The sequence below is a fragment of the Chrysochloris asiatica genome, unplaced genomic scaffold, assembly GCF_000296735.1.
Source record: "Chrysochloris asiatica unplaced genomic scaffold, ChrAsi1.0 scaffold00168, whole genome shotgun sequence".
Lineage (NCBI taxonomy): Eukaryota > Metazoa > Chordata > Mammalia > Afrosoricida > Chrysochloridae > Chrysochloris > Chrysochloris asiatica.
Genome location: NW_006408686.1, coordinates 5,935,257 through 5,949,567, shown reverse-complemented (window position 1 = coordinate 5,949,567; position 14,311 = coordinate 5,935,257). Strand labels below are relative to the sequence as shown.

Here is a 14,311-nt window from a genome sequence, read left to right as displayed (position 1 = left end):
TGAAGGTCCCGTGGGCTATTTTCCCATGGGCTTTACTCCATTTGCGTCATCACGGTCAATTCTACTTTGAGGAGGCAGCTCTGCCCCAGTCGCATTTTGAGTGACTTCCAATCTGAGGGGCTCATTTTCCTGCACTATATCTGACACTGTTTCTCTGCTATTCATTAGGTTTTCAGTGACTAAATATTTGGAAGTAGTTCGTCACTCCTTCTTCCTAGTCTGTCTTTGTTTGGAAGGTCGTTGGAAACCTGTCCACCATGGGTGACCCTGCTGGTATTTAAAATACCAGTGGCATAGCTTTCAGAATCACAGCAACTCACAAGCCACCACAATTTGACAAACTGACAGTCGAGTGGTGGATAGGGTTAAGTACTAGCCTACTAACTGCAAAGTTGGTGGTTCACACCCACTGATCACTCCTTGGAACCCTATACAGGGTTACTATGAGTCTGAATTGACTCAATGACACTTAATGACAACAAACTGTGAGAAAATAAATTTGTGTTTTAAAGCCACCCACTTACACTACTTCCCTTATAGCAGCACTAGAGAACTTAGCCATGCTGGGAATTGACTTGACCTTATATTTTCCTTCCAGTTGGTGATCAATGCAAATTTTTAACCTTTTTTGATGTCTTAAGCCCATTTTCAGAGAATTTTTTACCTTATGGCATTTCACCCTGGAGGTGAGAGCAGCTACAAACTGTTAAAAAATGAAAGTTATTGTAAAGTAATTTTTATTTGAAGATTTTCAAGTGGAGAAACACTCAAATGAAAGTTCAAAATGGCATTCTCAAGGGCTTGTATTGGCACATGTCCTCTATACTCTGTTTTGTAGAATTCTGTGTGGAGTTGAGAGAGTATGGGGGTATATTTGATTAGTTGATATTCAACATGCTCTATAAAGTTTTACCTAGACATTCTGTTTTCTAGAGAAGCAAAACCAGCGAACCCTATATGTATGTACAGAGAAAGACATGTTTATTATCAAGGAAATGACTTAAAATTACAGAGTCCCAGGTCCCCAGTGGAAGAGAGTGGGAGACCCTCCCATGCGTCCACTATATTGGAAACAGGCCACACCCCCAAGGAAGCATCCCTTCATTTGATTTGCTGTTCATAGCCACTCATCATAGAGCTAACTATGTCTGTGTTAGGTTTCATCACCATGGCAATACCCACATCTCAACTGCTAAACCTCTGGAAATCCTGGCCTAGTCAAGTTGACACAGAACCCTGACCATTACAGCTAGGGTACTCAGCATTAGTGTCCTGCAGTTTGGAGCTGGTTCCCGGAACACTCTGAGTATACCACCTCAGAATGGTGCACAAGTTATCTTGGTCAAGAGTGTGGTCACAGGTTATGTACTCTAAAGAGCTGAAGCAGGGGCCTAGGACAAAATGGCGTCCGACTCAGACCTGTATCAGCCATTATCACTGAGTCAAGTGCCTTAGCTTTAGAGTGCTCTTTCACAAAACGAATTTTTGTTTCCTTTGGCCCACCCAAAGCTGCCACCTGGAGAAGAGGAAAAAAACCCAAAGATATTACATAGGCTGCGCTTTCCCCTCACTTTAGCCAGCATGGCTAAGAGCAGCCAAGGATCCAACAAGCGATTAGATCTAGTATTTTAAATTCCTGGGTAACTTGTACCTCTCTCAAGACAGCAGCTTAGGTACTGTTTCATACCATAGGCATACCCATTGCCCAGGTTTCATTATTCCTTGCCTGTCTTTTTCTTGAATAACATTATAGTTATATTTCAGTGAGTCAGGGCCAGGGTCAAACTAGCAAACTCCATTGTTGTCACCACTGTTGGGGGTCTCTAAGATAACCCCCATGCTTGAAGATTGGCTAGTTCTCCCAGGACTTGATGCATAGCTGTACTCTTGGCTGAGATTTATTATAGTGGCATAATGATGCATGTTGGGAAAGTCATCTACTGTGCCATCTTTGGACCCTCACCTGGACTACCTAATCAGAGTCCTTGGCTCTGGAACATTCCCTGACAACAGAGACTGAGAAACAAGCCTTCCTCTGTCCCAGTTTCTTCTTCTTCCTAATCAGGGAAACTCCTTCCTCATTCAGGGTACACAGTAAACCTTCTTTGTATAGCTTCCTACTTCAGTGTGCATCATATGACCCATGCCAATCCCAGCAGGGAGGGAACAGGAAGGGGTGCATGCAGACCAGCTCCCAGCAGAGCGAGTCCCAGGCCATGGGGAACCAGCACCCGTAATACGGAACTGACCTTTCTGAGAAGTGAAGCGCAATGAGTCAAATGTAATTCCAACAAGTGCTTGTGTGAGTCATGTCCTTGGTGACCTCAAACCTGGGCCCCACACCACACAGCTGGACCATAAAGGAAAAAGACGCAGGCACTCTGGAGGGATCTACATCCAGGTCCCACGTGTGGAGTTCCAGAGGACACGCCCCCCAGTAACAGAAGTATAACAGCACGTGTGTGATGATGCTCTCTACAGAAGCTCAGTCCGACTCAGCACCTAAGGCTTTCACGGGCTGCTGGTCATGTAGGCACCCTCTATCTAGCACAAACCAAAATTCAGGCTTCTAATAGACAATCGGAGTCCCTTGGTGGCGCTGTAGGAAAAGCAATGGACCAACAAAACTCACCAGCCACTCCTCGAAACCCTATGCAAGGTCACTATGAGTTGGTACTGACTCGATGGCACCAAGAAGAGAGAAATCAGTTGCTCAGCACAAATGTTGTCTGCAAACAGTCTAGTCATCATGAAAGCCCCCTTTGCCACTTATCAGCAAGAAACTGGTGGGAACACTCTCCAATCCATGTTTGCAGACGCCAGCTCAAGGGCCGACCTGAGGACAGCTTGACCCTCTCTGCATTATTGTAGGTTTCCATTTCACCCTCATGACTAGACATACGGTCACATGATCAACGCCACTTTGTACCCACTCTATCACCTACTGGACTCCTGGTGTGGCACTGTGGGTTATTGCGCCGGATTGCAAAGTCATTTGAACTGCAAGGTCGGCAGTTCAAACTCACCAGCTGTTCCTCGAAAACCCTATACAGGGTGGCTATGGGTTGGAATTGACTCAATGGCACTTAACAACAACAATACCACCTACCACACACTTTTGAACACTGTGACAGACTCTGTTTTCTTGGGGTTCAGGGAACGATATTGTTCTAATTCTTCCATTCTTTCTACAAGTATTATCTGGTGTTTGCTTAGATATTTTCCCTCTGCAACTGAACCAAACAGTAAGCAAGTCTATGACCCTGAGATGCTTTTAATAAAGAGTTACAGCAGTTTTGGCAAAATAACATTTATAACATATGGTTGGCATATACATGTTGTGGACATATTCTCAGTGCTTGGGGAAAAAAAATCAAAATAAAATCATTTTAAACACCCTACGGGTCCTTGAAGACCAGAGTTGGGCTCAAGGGGCCCCCCTGATTTTCAGACGTTGTGTGTGGGAGAAAGCATTTCTTTTCAAACGTTTTTTCTGAGCTCGGTAATTTTCAGCGGCAGAACCTGGTCCCAGCCCGGCAGCTCAAAAGCCTCAGGAAGTTAAAAAGTTCACCACCCAAGATCCGCTGGTCTTTTATGAACCCTTGTGAAGATGAGATCCTAGTTCAGAGATGAAGAGGGCTTTCTGGCAGAGACCCACACAGCAAAGCTGTAACAGGATGAGACAAGAGACCAACAGAGGGGACAAGAAAGAGGGGCTTTGGGCTGAAACTCAGAGGTTCTTGGGATGGGAGAAGGAGGGCAATCCTCTTCTGGACCCACTTTCTCTGTCCTAAAGCCACAGCAGTCGGTAGATCTTATAGAACAATCTTTTTCCAGTTAGGGCCTGGCAGGAGCCTCGGTTTTACCCAGGTTGTTTCCAGGGTGTGAGGGAGGTGAAGCCTTTGCTCAAAGAGGGGATCAGGCCCACAGTCCCAGCCTGAATGGAAGACAGGCTGTTTCCCAAGAAGGGCAGTCCTGGACTAGGACAGTAGGATCCGCACAATCACGCTTGAGTTAGTCACCCGGGCTCCATAATGGCCTGCCCAGAACTGCGTGTCCTGGCCCCAATGTTGGAAAAACACAAAGCGGACGCCTGTCTTGATGTTGGAGAACACATGGGTGACCTGTAGGTAGAGGAAAAGGTCAGCTCCACTGGGCCATAGCCTGTCCTTCAAAGGTTGAAACTGGAGCCTTCTGTTAGGCTACCTCAATATCCAGCTCCACCTGCCCTTCTAGAACCTTGTCACTCTCTCATCAAGAAAGTAGAGTCTGATCCCCTTCCCCTTGAACTGGAGTGAGTTTGCTTGTAAGCAAGAGTGTGGTGGAAGTGATGTGGAGTGACTTTCAGCATGTGACTAGGTCAGAAAAGGCAAGGCAGCTTCTTTCTGTTTCTCTAGAACTTTCCCAGTGGAGCCCCGAGGCCACCATCCTGTGAAGAAAACCAAACTAGACCAGACACAATGATCCTTAAAGAAGACCCGAGATTCCAAGAATAGTTGGGCCAGTAATCAGCTGCTTCAGTGGCCCTCCCACCACCACCACTTACTCCTTTTACCCCTAACCTCCATTGCACTTCCCTTCAGTCTAGCCATTGTCTGAATCCAACCACATGAGCCAGAAGCTCAAACCTCCAACAGAACCATGAAGGATCAAATTGCTTTTCATCTACTTAGTTGTGGGGTGGTTTTTAATGTAGTCATGGACATCCAAAGCAGGGCTCCACCATCCTCTCCCCACACCCCTGTCAGAGCCTCACCTGAAAGCAGGCATTGTTGTTCCATTGCTCAATAGGATCAGGGGCAACATAGAATTTATCCAGGACAGTCTGGTTGGCATCCAAAAGCTGGACAGTAAGCTGATACTGACAGCCACAGTCATGTCGGGCTCCCCACCTGTGGAAGGAGGGAGGACTTGGCTATGGATTGAACTGTATCCACCCAAGAAATTATGCTGAAGTCTTAAACCCTGGTACCTATGAATGTAACTTATTTGGGAATAGGGTCTTAGAAGATGTCACCAGCTAAGTTAAGATGAGGTCATACGGGAGTCAGGTGAATCCTAACCCAGTATGACTGGTGTCCTTACAAAGCGACATGACACAGAGGGAAGACAACAGATTGGAGTGATTCACACACATAGTACAGGTAGTCCTTGACTTATGATGTATGTGAGTTGCAACAAACTGCACTTATGACCGTCTGTCTTTGGACATCTTCTCATTAGCAATACGTACAATAAACGATGCTGTGGTGTGTAGTGTGGTGAAGCCATCATTTCAGATGTCCACTCAAAAATGTTCAATGTTATGATTTATAAAGATACTGATAAGAAAAGGCAATAGTAATGAAAACTCAAAAAAGAAAAAGAAAGGTTTTCAACTTATGTCAGAACCAATTTATGACAGAGTCGTTGAAGCAAAACTCCATTGTAAGCTGGGGACTACCTACAATCTGTCACTAGAAGTTAGGGGACAGGCCTGGAACAGAGGCTGGAGATGGAGTCAACACGGCTGCTACCCTGATTCTGGACTAGCCTCCAAACAATACATTTCTGTTCTAATAAGCCACCCCGGGTATTTGTGTTATTTGGCAATGGCAGTCCAAGGAAGCTAAGACACCCTTAAAGTCTGGATGTGCCACCCCATCTTCTTGTGGGCGTCTTCCTGCCCTACCTGAATGCGCACCAGGCACACACCCACATCCATACATATATGCACATCCACAACCTCTATACCCTGCTGCTCAAAAATACTCAGCCCAGCACCGTCAGCATCACCTGGGAGTTTGGTGGCATTCCAATGAAATCACACGTGTAATTTAACAAGATTCCCTGTTACTTTAATGTACATTAAAGTTTTAGAAGGGCTGACCTGGAGCTGCGTTCTTCAATATACTTTTTTCCATATTATTAAGAAAACAAATAAACTTTTACATTCTACCTCTGATGATTCCAAAGCTTCTGATTTCCAATATTTGTAATAGTGATGTTTTAAGATACAATTTTCATATTATTTAAAAGGATCCAATGGAATCTAATTAAATTGGTGATGTGATACCCAGCAACACTTAAAAAAAAAAAAAAATCAATAATACCCAATTTTATCAATGGAAGAGAAGAAAATTATGGTATACTCACATAAAGAAACGCTTTATTACAGTGAAAGTGAACTTCCTACAGCGACATACAACAATTATGGAAAACTCTACAAACATGCAATTGAGTAACAGAAGTCAGATATATGAGAAGTCTTGTATGGCACTATAGAATGGACTGCCAACCACAAGGCTGGTGGTTCAAATCCACCAGCTGCTCCTCAGAAACCCTATACCGGGTCACTATGAGTTGGAACCAATTTGATGGCACTTAAAAACTACAATATTTATATGAAATCCAGAAAATGGTACTACAAATGAGGATGGTGGTTACCCTTTGGTAGGCAGTAACAGGAAAGGGGTTTTGTGGTAGTTGTTAGCACACTAACATTCTGTTCGTAGGCTGGCTACATGGAGGTGTTCATTTTGTGATAATTCATTGAGCTGCACACCATAGATGTGCACTATTGATGCTAGAAGATAAAATGTGAAAGCTTAAAAACAATAATGGATTATAAAAACACATAAACAAGTATCTTCTTTAATAGAGACTTCTGCATCTTTCTCTCGTCTCCTTACAGTTGAATTTCCATTCCACTTCTCTCAGATTTCTATTTTAATGAAATATTAATATATTTTTGTATATTTTGCAATCAAAATTATATTAGAAATCTATCCCTTCATGAGATGGGATCGGGGGAGGTTGTTGCGATTTGATTACAAGTGAATTTGGAGAACTTCTGGCAAGATGGTGGAGTAGGCAGACGCACTATGAAGATACGAGAGACCAAATGAAACAGCCACAGGTAAGAATCCTGGTTGGAACCCTGAACTTCAGAGGAAAGGTGACAGAAGTGGACCGAGTGCTTGCTGGGAGGAGAAACTGACAAGAGAGGGAAAGTGACTACTGAAGAGCCAGCTAGACGTGTCACGGCCATCTTGAACTTTCGTGAGCGGCTGTGGCCAACAGAAAGTGGCCTAGCAGAACAGATTTACACAGGTGACGGAAAAGAAGACAGCAACCGTGCCCATAAAGCCCAGTCACAGTTGTACCACCCTCTGCAGCTCTACCCACTGGACAAAAGCCAATACCAACTCCGATATCACCTGATCAACAATAGATAACAGCCAACACTAGCCAAACCCTTCTAAACTGAGCTGCATGAATGGAAGTGGGAGACGGTAGAGTCCCCATTGAATAGTTTTCAATTTGTCTAGACGGGTCTGGTGAAAAGAGATGGGGATAAGATTCTTATGATTCAATAGTGAGAAATTGTTATCATGACCAATTGTGACTGTCACAACTGTTAAGGTAGAAGTTTTGTAACAAAAAATGGGGGAGTAGTTTTTGTAATCTTACAGTCCAGAAACAGAGGACCCTAGGACCATCATGAGAGAAGAGAACAAGCAGAGTGTGGGACCCTATCCAGAGAAGCAGGGACACCAGAGATGGAGGCAGAGATGAGGACATGGAAAGACGAGGACTCTGGACTCAAGGAAAGAGAGGGACTGGGTGCTGGCGGTTAGGCAGCAGGCTTGCAGACTGTGCCCTTTGGTTGTTTAAATGATTATATATTCTGTGTACATCGCCCCGACTCCCAAAACAAAACAAAACAAAAAAACAGGGAATGGAAGCAAATACTGTTGGATGATGAAGCATGGAGGAGATTGTAATCATTGCAATGAAACAATGGTGTAAAACCGATGTTCTCCCATGTAAACTATCACTCAGTTCACAATAAAAACTTAAAAACAAATAAATAAATAAATGGAAAATTTGAAATAATACAAAACCTGTCATTAGAAATCCGGAAGATCAATACTAAGATATCAGAAATGGACAATACAATAAAAGAGCAAAGGAGTAGTTTTTGAAGCAATCGAAACCCAAATTCGTGAGCTTAAAGACAAATCTCTCAATACTAGTGTGCTTGAAGAACAATCAGAAAAAAGAAGGAAAAAATCTGAAGAAAGCCTAAGAGTTATGTGTGCCACATTACGGGTGATCAGAAATCTAGAACAGGAAGAGGTAATAAAAAGCAGAGGAAACTGTCGAAAAGTTGTTGGAAGAAAACTTCTCTAACATCATGAACTACAAGAAGAGAAGCACAAAGGAGCTAAACAAACCCCAAATAAGATAGATCCCAAAAGAAAATCACCAAGCCATATCATAGTCAAACGTTACAAAACCAAAGACAAGGAAAGAATCCTAAGAGCAGCCCGAGAAAAGTTAAAAATTACCTACAAAGGAGAACCAATAAGACTTAAGTTCTGATTTCTCATCAGAAACCATGTAGGTAAAAAGGCAAACTGTTAACCAGGAATCATATACCCAGCAAAGCTGTCTCTCAAACACAACAGCAAAATGATGGCATTTCCAGATGAACAGAAATGAATGGAATTTGCAATGACCAGACCAACTTTATAAAAAATAGTAAAAAGGTGTCCTTTGGACGGAACACCAACAACAGAAGACAATAACCTGAGATTAACATATATGACAACACCGGCCAGAATTCAATCCACATATAAAAGTACCCAAAGGAAAGCAAACCTACAAAACTGACAATAGGGAACCAGTGCTATCCATTTATAATGAAACAAAAAGAAGAAATAGTGCAGATGCAGAACTTTCAAATGGTGAGGAAATCAAGTAGATTTCAAGATAAAACAGATACTTTGAAATAGGGAAAAAAATTAATAAAATGTAAGGTAACCTCAGAGGAAAAAATGAATACAAAATTAAGAAGAGGAAAATCAGAAAGATTTAGTAAACATTGTTGTTGTTGTTGTTAAGTGCTGTCGAGTCAATTCCAACCCATAGTACCCTGTATAGGGTTTCCAAGGAGCAGCTGGTGAGCTTGAATCGCTGAACTTACAGTTCAAACCGACTTTGCAGTCCAGTGCATTGACTCACAGCACCACACCAGGGCTCTTAGTGTAAACATTAGCATAACAGAAATGAAAATGAAAAGAAAACCCAGAAACAAAATAATTAGTGTAGAAAATTATGTGGAACAAAGACCAGCAGCACCACAGAAAAACACAGCAGAATGTTAACAATGAAATCATACCTATTGATAATCACACTAAATGTAAATGGATTAAATGCACCAATCAAGAGACAGAGCAGAATGGATAAGAAAACAGGATCCTTCAATATGCTGTCTGCAAGAGACATACCAAAAAGACAGAGACAGTCTAAATGCTCAACAATAGAAGAATAGTTAAACAAACTTAGGTACATATAATGGAATTCTACACAACGTTGAAGAATAACAATGAATTTGTAAAACCCCTCACAACATGGATGAACCTGGAGGACTATTACACTGAGTGAAATTAGCCAATCACAAAAGGGCAAATATTGTATGAGATCACTGTTGCAAAAAGTTAAGAAAAGTTTTTCTTGCTAAAAGAAGCATTCTGTGATGGTTACTGGGGCTAAGGGAGGGGAAATTATGGGCTAGTTAACACCAGATGATGGGGCAGACAATATTTAAAAGAGGGAGGTTGGTGGAGGAAAGATGAAAGTACATGGGGACACAAAGAAGAATGCAAGCATTAAAGTGAATAAAGATAAACACTGTTAATTGATGGTCCAGGGACGGGATTACAATCATTGTAATGAAGCAAAGTATATGATTTATTGAATGTAAAACTGATGATCTGCTCTGTAAACCTTCACTCAATTCCTAATAAAATAGCTCAAAATCATCAGTCAGAATAAGGCCAGGGGTCAACTTCGGAAAGAACCATCAATTGCTCATAAACAAGTTCAAGTTAAAGCTGAAGAAGATTAAAACATGTCCATGAGAACCAAAATACAACCTTGAGTAAATGTCACCAGAATTTAGAGACCATCTCAAGAATAGATTTGACACATTGAACACTAATGACCCAAGACCAGCTTAGTTGTGGAATGACAACAAGTTGTGGAATGACATCATCTATAAAGAAAGCAAAAGGTAATTAATTTAAAAGACAGGGAAAAAAATAAGTCCAGAATGGATGTCAGACAAGACTCTGAAACTTCCTCTTGAACACAGAGTAGCTAGTGCAAACAGAAGGAATGAAGCAAAAGAGCTAAACAGAAGGTGTCAAAATGCAGCTAGAGAAAACAAAATAAATAATAAAATGTGCAAAAACCTGGAGTGAGAAAACCAAAGGGGAAGAACACCACCAGCATTCCTTTTCTGAAAGAGTTGAAGAAAAAAATTCACGCCTTGAGTTGCAATTTTGGAGAATTCTATGGGCAAGTATTGAATGATGTAGGAATCATCAAAAGAAGATAGAAAAAGCATACAGTCACAGTACCAAAAATAATTGGTTGATGTTGGACCATTTCAAAAGATGCATATGATCAAGAACCAATAGTACTGAAGGAAGCAGTCCAAGCTTCACTGATGGCAATGGTAAAAAACAAGGCTATAGGAATTGGCAGAATACCAACTGAGATGTTTCAACAAGCAGATTTGTAGTAACACTGTTCACTTGTCTATGCCAAGCAATTTGAAAGACCTGGTCAACTGATTGGAAGAGAGTCGTGTTTGTGTCCATTCCAAAGAAAGATGATTCAACAGAATGTGGAAATTATTGAACAATATCATTAACATCATATGCAAGCAAAATTTTGATGAAGATAATTTAATAAGAATTTCAGCAGGGAACTGTCAGAAATTCAAGTCGGATCGAGAAAAAGACGTGAAATGAGGGATGTCATTACTGATGTCAAAAGGACCTTGGCTGAAAGTAGAGAATAACAGAGAGATGTTTATCAGTGTTTTACTGACTCTGCAAAGGCATTTGGCTGTGTGGATCATAACAAACTATGGATAACCTTACAAAGACTGGAAATCCCAGAACATCTAATTGTGCTCATGAGGAGCCAAGAGGCAGCCACTGGAACAGAAAAAAGAGGTCTAAAATCCGGAAAGGTATGTGTCATGGTTGGATCCTTTCACCATATTTATTCTATCGGTCTGCAGAGAAAATAATCTAAGAAAACAGAATATATGAAGAAGAACATAGCATCAAGATTAGAGAAAGGCTCATTAACAAACTAGATAGGTAGATGATCTAACCCTCTTTGCTGAAAGCCAAGAGGACTTGAAGCAGTTACTGATGAAGACCAAAGAGAACATACACCCTGCAGTATGGATTACATCTCAACAAAAAGAAAACAAAAATCCTTACAAGGAGACCAATAAGCAACATTATGATAACTGGAGAAAAGATTGAAATTGTCAAGGACTCATTTTACTTGGATCCACAATCAATATCAGTGGAAGTAGTAGTCAAGAAATCAAGTGAGGAAGACCCTTAGTGAGACAGAGCTACACAGTGACCACAGCAATGGGCTCAAACGAGCAACAACTGTGCGAACGGTGAAGGACCATGCAGCATTTTGTTCCATTGTACACAGGGTGACTATGAATCAGGACCCATGCAACGGCACCTAACCATACCATCACAAGATCAGAGCAAAGTTTTTAAAACCACTAACGTAGCTCATGCTTACAAAAGCACTTGTGATGTACCTGACATGAATAACGGTCTTTAGAAGAACTGTACCCTGTAAAGAGAAGAAAACTGAGGAATAGAGTGATTTAATCCAATGGTATAGATAGCTGCAGAGCTGGAATTTGAACCTTGGTGATCTGGTTCCACAACCCCAGCTCTTAGCCAATTTTGCTATATTACCTCCTAGTAAGGCAAGGGGCCCTGGTGGCACAGTGGCTAAGTGCTTAGCTGCAAACTGATAGGTCAGAGGTTCAAACCCAGCCAGTGCTCAGTGGGAGGAAGAAATTTAGCAATTTGCTCCTGTGAAGATTGTAGTTGTGTTCCAACTCATATTGACCCTGTATAGGGTTTCTGAGAACTTTGAAATCCTACGGGACAGTTCTAGTATGTCACATGAGGTCATTATAAACTGAAAATCAAGTCAACAGCACACAACAAGAAGAGAATTATCTCAGTCACAGACTAGACTGACTTGGAATCAACGTTTAAAGTAATGGATCCAAGCTGCCACTCTTCAGTCTATCCCCCTTTGGGAGTGAGGAGTGAGGTTCAAGATTGCAATAGTTAAGGTTCTCTATCAACTTAGTCAGCCCAATTTCCAACGGTTTGATAGTTAAGAGCAAGTAATCTTCCATAGTGAGATCTAAGCTCTGATTTGACATAATTACCCTATGTATTGAGATCCTCACTTCTATGAGGTTACTTGGACTCCTGGGGAGGCGCTGTAGGATCAACACTGGACTGCAAACCACCAAGTCAGCAGTTCAAACCTACCAGCTGCTCCTTGGAAACACTATACAAGTCTGCTATGAGTCAGAACTGACTAGATGGCACTTTAACAACATGAGGTTAATGAGGCCGAATGCAATTTACAGATTAGGTTGGACCTTGAATCAATCTCTTTTGAGACATCAAAGAGCTCAAACAAGCAAGCAGAGCTCAGAGGAATCCACTACCACCAGGAAAGAAATGCTGAGTGGAGTATGTCCTTTGAAACTGAGGTCTCAGCATTATAAAGGGAATGACACATGGAGATCTCCAAGGAATGCTGGGTCTGTGGAAAGAAAGGAAACAAGGAGCTTTCTCCAGGGCCAGTGCTTCGAACTTGGACTTCTAGCCTCATAAATCGTGAGAAAATAAATTCCTGTTTGTTAAAGTCATCCACTTGTGGTATTTCTGTTATAGCAGATACAGCAACACCAGAGAAGGTCGTTGTTGTTGTTATGTGCTGTGAAGTCGGTTCCGACTCAGAGTAACCCCGTACAGGGTTTCCGAGGCTGTCAATCTTTACGCGAGCAGAAAGCCTCTTTCTCCCATGGAACAGCTGGTAGTATCGAACAGATGACCCTGAGGTTAGCAGCCTGATTCGTAACTACTATGCTACAAGAGCTCCTTAGACAAGGTTGCACACTCTACTAATTACTAGAGGTCAGTTGAAGTGATTAAGTCACTTCAGTCTCTTCTGAGAGGGATTGTTGGGAAGTCTAAATGACATCACTCCAGCGCACTTACCAGTCAGAGATGCAAATCTCAATTCTGCCACTATCCAGCAGTTCTGGCCAGAGACCTTCCTTCTCCAGGTCCAAGACCTGCTTCTTGTTACACCATCTAGGAAGGCGGAAGCAGAGGCAATGAGAACAGGTAACTCCTCCCTTGAAAAGCCGTGGCCCCAGGGAGCAGAGAGGCATTCACCTGTAAGAACTGACAAAGCAGGTCTGCGCTGGGGCCTCAGGTATGGTTGTCTTGTTTTCGTCCACCACCCAGCCGTCCCCACCGTGCTCAACCACCCATTGCCGAAGGCCTTCTGTTAAAATAAAAAAGCTTGCACTTGTATGGCCTTTCTTAGACTGGCCAGGTGACGTGTTTCTGAAACGTCGCAGCTTTGAAATTTCTATGGGGCATTTGTACTCAGCACACGCGAAACTGACTCCATGCGAAACTATGGGGCATTTGTACTCCAGCACACGCGAAACTGACGAAATGACCACCCACAGCCCAGCCCCCCTCCCCTCCCCCTCTCTACCTCCCGAACTTCCAGGAGTGGCCCCGCCTCAGCTACCCCCCTCCGGCCCTCTCAGCGGAGACTCCACCTTGGCCGCAAGGGTTGCGGATAAGATTTCGTCCGATTGGTCGGCGCTCGCAGAAGCGGGCCAGGGCGATCGGGACTGCGGGCAAGTAACTGCGGACCACAGCCAGAAGAGCGCGGCCCTCGGCGCTCGAATCCCGGGCCAGGATCAGCAGCCACAGGGCCTGGCCGTCCACCAGGGCGCGCCAGCCCCGACACACCCGGCGGCAGCTCCCGAGCAGCGACCGCGGGGGCACGTGGCTCAAGACCTCCAGCAGCAGTTCGGGGGGCAGCTGGCTCAAGTCCAGCCCCTCTTCATATTTCCGCTTCCGAGCCGAAGCGCCCATTGTCCCCGCGCGAGAGCCAGCGACAGCTACGTAAGAGGAAAGGTCAAGGCGTCAGGAGCTCAGCCTCCACGGGCACGCAACTCCCCAACTCCAGAACTCATCTGGCCACACCCCTGGGCTCCTCGCCAACCTATCCTCATTCCTACCCCTAGGGGGCCCCTTCCCCATGTCCCCCAGTCCCGGCTTGCCACTGGCAAATTGCCAGATCCCCAACTCAGCACCCTTCATGCTCACCCCAATCGCCCTTACACTGCAGCCTCGCAAACTCGCGGGCCTTAGCTCTG

General features: G+C 43.4%; 1 protein-coding gene across 1 annotated transcript; it reads right to left on the bottom strand.

The window, feature by feature from the left end:
* Positions 1-3,980: 3,980 nt before the first annotated feature.
* FBXO27 (F-box protein 27) lies at positions 3,981-14,255 on the bottom strand. The gene is made up of 6 exons (XM_006871535.1): positions 14,174-14,255; positions 13,706-14,053; positions 13,308-13,419; positions 13,128-13,223; positions 4,757-4,892; positions 3,981-4,124 (listed from the first exon to the last, which is right to left on the bottom strand). The coding sequence occupies exons 1-6, from the start codon at positions 14,253-14,255 to the stop codon at positions 3,981-3,983; spliced, it is 918 nt and encodes a 305-aa protein (XP_006871597.1).
* Between the last annotated feature and the right edge of the window lie 56 nt (positions 14,256-14,311).